At 33.1% G+C, this 12771-nt stretch overlaps 1 protein-coding gene across 1 annotated transcript in view; it reads right to left on the bottom strand.

The window, feature by feature from the left end:
• Positions 1 to 12771, bottom strand: part of LOC149771233 (uncharacterized) — a 66233-nt gene that overhangs the window by 18821 nt on the left and 34641 nt on the right. The window contains exons 3-4 of the mRNA XM_089948678.1: positions 7366 to 7507; positions 748 to 1394 (exon numbers count right to left, since the gene is read on the bottom strand). Coding sequence (XP_089804804.1) covers positions 748 to 1360 — 613 coding nt within the window. The 5' untranslated portion in view covers positions 1361 to 1394; positions 7366 to 7507. The remainder of the gene's footprint in view (positions 1 to 747; positions 1395 to 7365; positions 7508 to 12771) is intronic.

The following is a 12771-nucleotide window of genomic DNA, read 5'->3' as shown; positions in this document are numbered from 1 at the left end:
TTAAGGTGTGATTGGCTAACGAGTAGAACAATACTGTTATAAATCTTTAAACCCATCACATTGACAAGTGTAAACAAGTACACAAGTAAATATTATTTTCTCTAAAATTCTACCTTTAAAATGAGGTAAAAAAAAAATAGGAAAGTAATATACTGGTAGACTTGTTCAAATATATATTGTATGCAATGTCGAAGTTGCATATACAAAAATTACATACTTCAATCTTACTGGCTTTGATGGTTTCATCAAGAAAAATATTAATAAAATATAAAATGGAAAAGAAAGCAGAATCAATGGCTTCAAATGGTAAATCTAATTTTGTTTTCTTCCAGGTTTTGTTTGGCTGTCACTTCTACATTTTCCTTAAATACAACTAAATAGTTATCATGTTTAAAACACCCAGTTTGGTTCTAAATACTGGCATAAAATGAGTCAAGTTCAGTAAATGATGCATAAATAAATGAAAAGTTTGCATTTTGCAGGTGAAGCTTAAAATTCAATTTTCAAAACCTCGCCATAATTATATTTGTGCATTAATCATTTTTTTATTAACCATGTATACAAAAATTAAACAGTGGCCCAAAATCATGCTGAAAATTTCAGCAAGAAGACCACAATGATTTCATATATGAACTTTTAAAAGGCAAATATATCTCAAGAAGACAATTTAGATTTCCACCTTGTAGAATGTATTCATATCCTGCTCCGTGAATAACTTGAATTATGGATTAAAGCATGCTCTAATACCTGATAAAACAGCAATTTCCTTCATTTTGTCAATGTACGTATCCTGAAGGGGTTTGTCCATAGTGCATGTAAGAATGGTATCAATATCCCTTATGAAATCACATTTCATGGATTTGGAACTAAAGTATGCATCAAACCTGCTGACAATGTTCTTAATATCACTGCAAAGGTTGTTGAAATCTGCAGTGTTTATGTTAGCCTGTGTTGCATGGCCATAAAGAGTATTCCTGAACTCTCTTACTCTCTCTATGTCATCGCCCAATGCTTTTCCACCTGGGGGTGGGGTTTTTCCCCACTGTGTGCTTGGAGCTGGGACCTGGCTACAAAAGTTCCTTATTAATGTGTAAAGTGAGCTGACATCAAACTTTTCGGCAATGGGAATCTCAGGTGAGGAAGGAGATATGCCACACAACCATTTATTTATCTTTGCATCAAGTTTTCCCAATTTCTTTTGATTTGCCTGAACTCTGTTCGGTAGATCAGCTGTAGGAATTTCATGTATTAGCACCTGCCAGAGAATGTCTCTTAACACATCAACCACTATTCTGCAAATGCGTGCAAAGTGTGTTGTCTCCTGGCTGGATGTGTAACAGCCACCACTGGAACTTGCCATGGTTATTTTGCTGATATGGTCCTACCTGTCATATCTGCAGAAAAAAAATATCATGTATGATTTAAAACCGCCATACATATTCATATATATATATATATATATATATATATATATATATATATATATATATATATATATATATATATAATGAATCTTTAATTTATACAATGCATGAATTATTATTAATATCTGCCTCTACAAACAGATAAGGCCACAAAAATTATGTTTCCTATTGTACTGATTTTAAAATTAGGGCATTTTTTAAAACTATATATATATATATATATATATATATATAAGGTACTAAGTGCTTCAAGTACCGGGCTAAACCAACTCAATTAGATATAGAAATCAATTTCGGAAATTTTAATTTTTTTTAAATGTTTGTAAAAAAGAAAATCATGATAGACACATTATATATATTATAATGATTAGTATGAATAATGAACTGGTACATAGATGCACAAATCAATTTTGGAGATTTTAATATAATTTTTACCCTGGGGGAAAATAAGTGCTAGGATCAGCAATGAAAAACTGGGACAGTCGACCAACCAGAAACATACATTTTTGTTGTGTGCCTAATCTGACATAGCAGTGGTCTTTTAATACAGGTTCTACTGTAATACAATATAGAACCTATTCAAGAGTAGCAATAAAAGGACTGTTAAAATGGGGCTCAGCACCATTTTAGTTTAGGACCAACAAAACACATCTTCTTGATTGGCTTTCCAATTTTTGAGATGGCTGCCATGCTGGCCATATTTGGATATCAGAAACACACCATTTAAGACAAAGATAAGAAGATACAAATTCTTTATTTCAGACTACATAGTCCACACATCTAAATTAAAATATAGATATAAAGTAAAAACATTGTAAACATAAAAAAACATAATATCACACATACAAGTATACAGATACATCATATGCTACACAATTATCTGCACCCTGCATTGTTAAAAATGAAATTAGGTGGTGATTTAAAGAGTAATTTTTTCCATCTGCTAATAATATGAGAATTTAATTGAATGTCATAGTTCAAAAGATATTTTAAGATACAGTTCTTACTACTAGATATTCTTGTCATCATTGAGAATAAATACTTTCTCATTACTTCATCAAAACTGAACACATTATAATTTACAAACATGTTGGAGGCACTGTTCCATCTAGGAAGACCTAATAGAAAACAAAGACTATTATTATAAACTATTATTATAACCATTCATACATTCACTAAAGTTTGTCCACAGAGGAGCACAATACATAGTGCAGCAATAAGACTTGAATAACCTAATTTTGATATCCAATTAACAATTCTTAAATTTACATAGAAGCATGTTTGATCGAATACACAAATATCGGTAATGTCTCATCATATCGTCATTATCCGACCGATTGGATTTCAAAATATCATCCAAATAGGTATAACTGTTGACATACATACATACTGGGGGAGGAGATGGTAATTTGAAAGAAGCTGATTGAAAGACCATGCATACTGATTTTTCTGTAATTAAGATCATATCATTCTCAAATGCATATTGTTCACATAACTTTAATAATTTCCTTAAACCTGAGATAGAAGGACTTATCACTGACATATCATCAGTAAAACTAAAATTGTTAAGAAACAACACATTTGATGGCAGATGTAACTCCACCTAATACTGTCCCAACTTACGATTTAACTCATATTACATATATATATATATATATATATATATATATATATATATTAAATAACAAAGGGGAAAGAATACCCCCTGCCTCACCCCACTAGTTACATGTAAAGCGTTTGAGATTACACTTCCCCATCGCACATAATACAACTGTTTGCCATACCAGTTAACTAAAATATGAACTATGTAGACAGGTATTTTAATATTAATCAACATTTTAAAGAGTGTCAAATGATTGACCCTATCAAATTCCTTACTAGCGTCTAAAAAGCATGCAAACACTGGGCTGCCATGTTCTACATAACAGCTGACAGCTTCCTTAAAGGCATAAAGGCATAAATCTGTTGAATGCTGCTCTTAAAAACCAAACTGATTACTGGAGATTGTGACTTTGCAGCATGATGCATTCAAATATTTTTGAAATAATAGCAGACCTGCCAACTCTTACGATTTTGCCCTAAGTCTTACGAAATTTACCCATAAAATACGGACTTACAAGCAAAAACTACAGACAAAATGATCACTGCCGAAAACTCCAGAAAATTTGTTCTTCCATGTTTGATTTGGATTTCATATTATTAGAAGCAGTGAAATTGGTCAGTGAACCAGATTAACTTTACAGCAACACATTGGATGCTTTAAACTGCACACATTTGTTCATGCGAAGCGTCTACATGATAAAACTGTTCATCATAGAATTTTTTTTTAAATGGCATCCAGCAAGCGATGCATGTTTAAGACTAAAAAGGAAATAAGCCTCTTGAAAAAATGTTAATAATTAACACAGAAAAATAAAAAGGAATATTCAGATTCTTGTGAATGAAAGCTGGAAGGGACACAATTATGTTTATTTGGACAACACGAGCCAATTTCGAGTATGACTCATGGCAGGAAATATGATTGCCATCGTCATATGAAATGAAAAAAAGAATTTCCAAGAATTACATCAAGCCACTGAGCTCCATAGTGTTTGGGACTACAAATTGTGCATCTGTACTAGTGGTAAATAAAGTACATGTATACTTTACAAAATTTTCAGTTGAACATAATGTTTATCATCACTGCATGTTCCGAATACCAAATTTTTAATTATGTTTTCCAGCTTTAGAGTAACAGTTTATGGTATTTTGCTACACATTACTGAAAACGTAAAACTTACAGAAAAAAATCAACTGCCTTACTGAGATGGACCCGTCAGGGTTGGCATGTCTGTAATAGTTGTGAGAGCTATAGGTCTGTAGTTATATTTGTCCACCAGATTACCAATTTTGCTTTTTAGTAGCAGTATAATTGTAACTTTTGTGAAATCATCTGGTATAAAGTTATGCACAAAAATACAACTAAATAAAATCATCAACAGCACATGAAGCCTAGCATATGAAAATTTAAAATGTTCCCCAAATAAAAATATATAATCCTGGATATTTACCACCTTTCTGTCTTATTATTGCACTTTGGATCTCATATAATGTGATTACCTCAATACAAGCAGAAGTGGTATTCAATGTTGAGAGCACATGCTTCTTATTCAATTCATTTTGAAAACTATTGAGTAAGTCTTCAAAATGAATTTTTCCACATGTTGCATATATTATTCTGAGCATGGTTCCCATCAATGCAAATTGGTACTTTATTGGAAGCTGACATAGCATTTTGTTTAATTGCTTCCAGAATTCACATTGGTCGACATTTTCATATTTTTGTGCTTTTTTTTTTTGTTGTTGTGGGGTTTAACGCCATTTTTCAGCACGATAGGCTATACATGGCGGCCAGTATTAATGGTGGAGGAAGAACCCGGAAAACCCCGGAAAGAACCACCGACCCACGAGAAGCTACTGGCAAGCTTTCTCACATGTCCACATTGGCTGATATTTTTGTGCTAGTGAGTCTGCCATATGTTTTACTTCCTCCTTTTTACATAATCTAAGAGCACACTTAAATTGTGCTCTTCTTTGGCACATTTGGTTAATGAGATGGCCATGATGAGGTTTACCGTTATCACACCACATAAGGTAAGCATTTCGTGCAAAAGTTGTGTAGTTCTTTGACACAGTCATTCCAGCCTGATATAACCCGGTGACCATGGTTGGATTTACTAGTCAAGCTATTACCAGAGTTCGACAAAGCTTTTACTATATCAGCGTATAATCCATTATCTGTTTTATATGCACATGATTAGTGCAGCCATGGTCATTACAGTTCGCAACACAATGTGGGATCTCAATCTTGTTCAATAAGAATCCAGATGTCTGAATAATATAATTTAGTATTTCGTCAGAAGTAAGGTGTGACCAATTGTTGTATTTCAAGTTGAAGAGTTCAATGGGGCAAGAATCAAATCTCAAAGAGTAACTAAACAGAATTTTCAATATATCTACTGTGGTGGCATTACTGGACATCAGATTGGCACAATTTTCAATTAGGACCAACTAGGTATTATAACCAGTCTTTCACTCAGAAAAGCCCATGCTGATATGACCATTAAATCAGGAGTAAACCTAAGATTTTCAAGATGACCACCACGGCAGACATATTAGACATCAGATATGCACCATTTTCACGTATAACCAACTAGACTTCATAAAAAAACTTCTGGTGAAAAATCCATGGCAATATGTCAAACCAGAGATCATAATAACTATTTAGTGAAAACAACATGCTGATATGTCTATCCGTATGGAGGAGTAGTAATAACAAGATTTTCATGATAGCTGCTGATGTGGCCATATTGTATGCCCAAGCGGCAGTATTTTCTTATGGGTCCAACAATTAAGTTTTAAGTAATATATGGCGGTGAACTGAGTTTCCAACTTAATTATGAAATGTCTGCAATATGTACTGCAATCTTCAAATGGAAATAGAATGACTGGAATGACTGGCAAAGAATGATCTTTTTTTTAAATTGCACTTAAAGAGTAAAAGTGTGTAAACTCATCTAAGAATTAAGTTAAATATTAATCAGATCCTTATAAGGATGAAGCTGTATGCTGAATAATCACGAGTTATAAATACACTTATATACACTTTAAGGTAGCCTAATTCTACAGAAAAACCGGCATTGTCATTTAAACATGCATATGATGAAATATACTCTGGCAATTCATTTTATGTTGCTGTAATGCATATTAACTGTTAAAAAAAAACACATATGATTTATTAAAGAATCAGAGCAGCCAATAAAACTTCTCAATTTATTCCCTATGTGCAAGTATTCTCATTCTCTTTGTATCCATATGAAAAATAATATATATATTAATAATACAAGAAAGAATGAAATATACGCATAAATAAACAAACAATAAATATGAGAACAAAGTAAATTATTAAATGAGTGATTCATTTTAAAAGATACATCAAATTAATCAACTGAAGTAACAAAATCAACACAAAGCTGAATGAATGAAAATTATGACCATCTTAATGATAAATAAGTATGTAATACTAAAACAGATAATTTAAGTACTACTCCTATTGCCTAATCAACTGCCCAATGGTTTACTATTGCTATCAACTAATGTATTATACTGAACTATCACATGTTTAGAATAACGAATAGTTCTCTACTGCTATTGTCTAATCAACTCTTGTAGTTATACTGAATTGCAACATATTTAAAATTACCAGTAGTTTGCTCATAAATATGGACTGGAGCATATTAGAAATTCTGTCATAAAAATAAACTGTAATACCTAAGAAGTTCACTAACTTGTTCAAAACTGTTCAGTAGGGACTAACCCACTAATCATTCTGACATGTACTAAGTGCCCAGTTTACTCATCCCTATGAAATTATTTTAGAACGATTGAAGGTTTTTCTCTCATAAAGAACGAAAACTCTGCTCTGGCTTACACAACCAAAAGCATACATGGTCTGACTGTGTGTATGTGACTCTAAAGTTTTTTTATTATGTTAGGTGAAGCAGATAAAAGTAAATCTTCCAATTTGCAACTCTTTGTCCTCCAAGAAAAGAGGAGTGGTAATAAAACTGACTGGGGTAAAAATATATATATGTCATACGAGCAATGCAAATAGAAAAGAATTTCACATTTGCAAAGAAATAGCAAGAAACCCTCAATGGTAAAGACAACAGTAAACAAAAATGAATGGATATTAGAAATTATAGTCATGTTTATACCTCTACTGCGCAATGAAAATAAATTCTATATATTTTGTGGATAATGTAAGATAAATAACAACTTCAATTACACAAGCTTGTTAATCACGAATGAACATTACTGCAATGGCCTACATTTACTGATATGTACTGAATCCACTATGAAAAGTGAAGGCTGAATACATGTATTTCATAAATTTATTTACCAATAAATTCCATTACATCTTCATCCAAGTTGGTCCCATGCCACACCTTCAATGACATGTCAGTCTATCAGTGATATTGAATTGGGCCATGGCTGCATGAACTGTCATCTTGGAGAAGGTTGCTGCATATTGTCTACCATTTCTGGCACAAAAATAAATGATTGTATTAAAATGGTGTTCTGCTTTACAGTCACTAACCAAATGGCAGCAGCAAGTTGTTCTATGGGACGTATAGGACTCCACTTAGACTGGGCTCTCCAGTAGTTGTAATAACTGCTTGGGTGGTTGCTATGCCACAGCCAAAACATGAAGCCAAATATTCTGAAACAAAGCAAAATTATTATGCAAACCAGTATACTTTGTGCTCTAGATAAAACAAGCTTTGTCTATAAACCAGTATACTTTTAACTGTAGATAAATACAACTATCAACCATTAAGGTCAAATTTTAAGATACATTGATACTTTATTCACAATGATGCTAGAAATACTAATATTGAAACACAGGATACAATATGATAATGTTCAAACTTCCTTCCATTAACTATTGATGATTTATATTCCCCACTGGGATATTAAATCATCTTGCAATGTTATCAATCCAAAGCAAGTAGTTAAGTCTTCTCATTAAAAAACCCTTTCCAGTTAGAAGTAGCAATAAAAAAAAATTCAATCCGAAGCAATGGGGATGTAGAGTCAGACTAGTTATCATAGTTATTCTTCTCATTAAAACCCCATGCTGTTATATCTCTCCAGATAGGACAAGCAGCAATAAAAAGAATTTCAGAGAGCAACCATCATGGCCACATTTAATGTTAGATCAGAACTATTTTTATTTAAGACCAACTAGACTACAAAAGAATTCAGTCTATTGATGAAAATCCCAGTTGATTATATTCCAATATGGCAGAGTAAACATAAAGTATTCAACATAGCTACTGTAAAGGCCATACTGGATGTTAGATAATGACCATTTTCATTTAAGACCAAACAGACAACATCCATGACATCTAGGATTAGCATTATACAATTCATATCACGCATGATGCTATACCAACTTCAGATTGCATCATTCATTGTTTTGCCTAAAATACAAGTACTGTCCACACCAAGTCATAGATGTATTCACAGATCCAGTCAAATATGTATTTTAGTCATTCCTGGTTTAAACTGAGATCATTTCCCTTTATAACTTACTTATGCCATTCCCAAGTCAAGGGTCGTATATACTGACACAGCATCATATCTTTAAATCAACAATTTTAAGCATCATTTTCATTATCAGTGACCCAGAATTAGTAAAGTTCGACTACATTTATTTCGGAAGCATTTTAGCAGTAGACCAAGATGCAACATATTTGTCAACTCTTCAGTCAAGTTCTAGTATTGATCATGGCAGTTCTCAACTTGGTATATCTTGTGTTTTCTGCATCAGGGTCAGACAGGAATCATGTCACAACAATCATCTGTGGATTCTGAATGAGATGAAGAAAGAATATTGGTCTGGTGAGACCAGGGTCAAAAGTAAACCAAGTTAGGCTGGGAGTAATGACTGGTCAGGCGAGGCCAGAGTTAAAGGTCAGCCAGGTACAGCTGAGGTTAAAAGCTGGTCAGGTGAGACCAAAGTTATAGGCTGGTCAGATGAGACCAGGGCTACAAGTAAATTTTAACAAATAATTTATTTCCCTAAAATACAAAGTGAAAAATGAAAAAAAAAAGAACATATGGTATTGCAAATTAAATCCAAAACTAATCCAAGAATTAAAGACGCAAGTCCTAGTAATAAAAAGTCCTGAATAAAACTCAGTTCAAGTCCCAAAGAGATCCAAAATTGAAGGCAATGACGTGTCTGTTATAGCCTACAAAGTACTAATGTGCCAACAGTCTCTTGTTGAATCACAGAAATATTATTCCAGGTTTAAATTCAGCATAAATTCCAGGGAATGTCTTTATCCAAGAATTTTATCAGAGCATGTTTGTATTTCCAGAGAAAATAATCACTTGAATTCAATATTTGAAGAAAATAAAATTCAGCCCACACTGGTCACAACATAATAATTAAATAATATAATGCTAGATGTTAAAACTCGACTGGTAAAGTCCTCACAGTCACAAGATAATATAGTTATCTGCTTGATCTCAGGTCACAATTATAATTTTCTAAAAACAGCCATTACCAAAATGGAAAATAACCTTCTAGAATGATCCAATAATAATAACAATAACAATAATAATGCTTTATTTATAGAGGGTGACTCAATAGTCAAGGACTATTCTCCCTTGAGGCCCTCTAAGGAGAGTATAGTAATGCACATTATATGAAGATAGCAATAAATACTGTTTCTTTTAACATGTTTAGTATTAAAATACTAAATTCCATTATCTATTAGAAGCACATATATGTTCATATCTCTTCTTAAATACTCTAATATTTTCAGCAGATTTTATATGTAGTGGAAGCTTGTTCAAAATAACTGTACCAGAGTATTGGAAGCTCTTTCTAAATTGTTCTGTTCTTGATTTTCGTGGTAGATTTTCATGTGATATTGATCTCAACTGGTATCGTGTTGAAAAAGGCCTGAATAAGTCTTGAAGATACTCTAGTGCAGTTCCATGTAGACCCTTATATAAAAGAACTTCCTTGTGAAAATCTATCCTGTCATATATTGTGAACCATTTGAGTTCTGTAAACAATGCTTTTTAGGGATGATCAATAGATGCATCTAAAATTATGTGTGCTGCTCGTTTCTTACGTTTATAAATCCTGTCAAGCTCAGATTTAGCACAGTTTCCCCATACATTTGAACAATAATCCATTGTTGGAAGAATATATTCCTTGGAGGGGGAGGACAAATGCAATACAAGTTTATTTCATTTCTTAAGTCTTGGGACATATGACATAGGTGAAAAAAAGTTTCACCATAAGTTCTGGAACAGAAAAAAAATTATTATTTTATTGTGTCCCAATATATATGGTAAATACAGTAACACTATTTAGAGGCTTATTTTCCCCTTTCGATTTCGACATGCATCGCTTGCTGGACACCATTCTAAATATTTTACGATCAACCGTTTGATCATGCAGACACTTTGCATGAAAAATATGAGCAATTAAAAGCATCTGAGGTACTGCTGGAAAGTTAGTTTGCTTCCCTGAATAACTCTCTCTCTCACACTAATAACATGTTGATTTTGTACGTTTGTACTGTTAGGTTGTCGTGTATCGTGTGTTCTGTAAAACTTAATTGGGTACAATCCCTTTATGTCATGTACAAACAAATAAACAAATTATCTTGAGCCACACATTTAGAATGTAAAAACCTTAATTTTACCAAAGCATTAACATTCAACATAGACTGTACATTTGCTTTGGAGCTGCATCATTAGTGGACAAACATAACTCTGAATTGCCATAAGGTTCCTTACCTCAACCAAAGGTAGCTGAGAACAGCATAACCTAAATATTCATACTGTATATTAAATAATTCTAACATATCAGAACAATGTTCATGGAATATTATACACCAATGAGGTCAGGTACCGTCAGGGCCGATTGCACTGACAAAACATGTGACAGTTTTGCTAACAAGATTTATATTCCAGAAAAATGGTCTGTAGATTTCTAATTTTATGATCATCTTTCTTTACAATAATTGCTTGCAGCAACAATCAGTCAGATAGATAGATAGATAGATAGTTGACATTGTAATGCATTCATTTTGAATATATATATATATATATATATATATATATATATAGAGAGAGAGAGAGAGAGAGAGAGAGAGCAAAAGATGAATGGGTGATATTGTAATGCATTCATTGTTAGCAAACTTTCAGCGAACAATTCTTAAATTGTAAAGAGGCTCTCACCTTTACAGATCACTGACATCTCACCTCTGTCCTTGTGGGGTCAAGTCTCGGCTTGACCAAATGGGTGTGAGCTTTAGCTAACCCAATATGGATATGTAAGAAAGTTGTCCAGTAGCTTCTGGTTCTTGCCAGATTATTACACCACCAAATATACTGACCACCATGTATGGCACATCTTGTGTTAACAAACAGTATTAACCCGCAAAACCACAAACAATTCAGTTGTAAAGCAAATGGCATGCTGACAATGTGCTTTGATTGATTTTTATGAAGATAAAGTTAAAAAGGGACTGGACCAGGATATATATTAATGGGATTTGATAAATTCCTTAAAAATATGTGTGTGTGTGTGTGTGTGTGTGTGTGTGTGTGTGTGTGTGTGTGAGGAAAATCTACGGTTTATTTTTTACCATAAATAGATTATATTCTTCAAATTTTCAATCTTCAGGGCGATGTAAACTTCCAAACAATATGTTTACATATTGATTATTGAGATGACACTGCTGAATAGAAATGTCCAAATGCCACTGCAACTTAAAAAATGGTACTAACAACTGCCTCGCTTGGCGTTCAGCATTAAGAGGTTAGTGTTAGGACTGGTCAGCCTGGTGTCAGGATAATGTGACTGGGTGGGACATCATGCTACATGTCTGCGGCATGATGTCCCAGTGCTAGACATCACTATAAACTGCCACATTGCAGACATCGTAGCGATATGACTGAAAAATTGTTAAAGCTACGTTAAAAATCAAAATCACATCACATCACCCAAATGCCACTGCAATAAACCGCTGTGAATAGCCATGCTATGGTAACAGGTCTCAAGTAAATGTTATTGTGGTCATGTAGGCAGACCTTGTAGGTAGATGTATTCAAATTCAATTAAATATTAATTGTTCTTCTTAAATTTAAGGCTAAAATATTTTAACCAAAGTCTATTCAATCTAGACTGTTGAATGCTCTTCACCTTAAATGACATCAAAAACTTCCAGATGAAAATTGTGGATTATTGTGGACTTTTACAATGGTGGCCAATTACTAAAATGGGTAAATACAATAAAGTAATCAGACCAGTTTGTCCAGCTGGATAATGATATATGGAGGGGAAATATCGCCATAATTGTATGCATGCATTTTCTATATGCAACATTTTCTATTGCAGAACAACATACACATTCCCTGGCTGTGGGCATTACCGAACAATGGCCACAGCTGCACCTAAAGTTTTCTTTAATGCATAGTGTTAATGCTTCTCAAATTTATAAAGACAGTAGCAGAAACTGGCACAATCTGACTAAAGTTAGGAACACATAGAACACTTAGTATTGTAAAATTAAATTAGATAAGAAAGAAAAACATTTGAAAGTACCCGCTTTGTAACCATGGAATAAAGGATTTATACCATAGTTTATAAACATCAGCTATTAGTATACAACTGAAAGATCTGAAATTCAACTTATAATAGTGTACTTGAAGTGAAATGATACATCAGTGACACGTAAGATGATTCATGGTACACTGCATACGATATGACACA

This window comes from Sinohyriopsis cumingii, unplaced genomic scaffold (genome assembly GCF_028554795.1).
Source record: "Sinohyriopsis cumingii isolate HCF-2022 unplaced genomic scaffold, ASM2855479v2 utg002017l, whole genome shotgun sequence".
NCBI classification, from domain to species: Eukaryota; Metazoa; Mollusca; class Bivalvia; order Unionida; family Unionidae; genus Sinohyriopsis; species Sinohyriopsis cumingii.
Note: the sequence above shows the minus strand (reverse complement) of the source record. Positions and strands in the feature narration are given on the sequence as shown.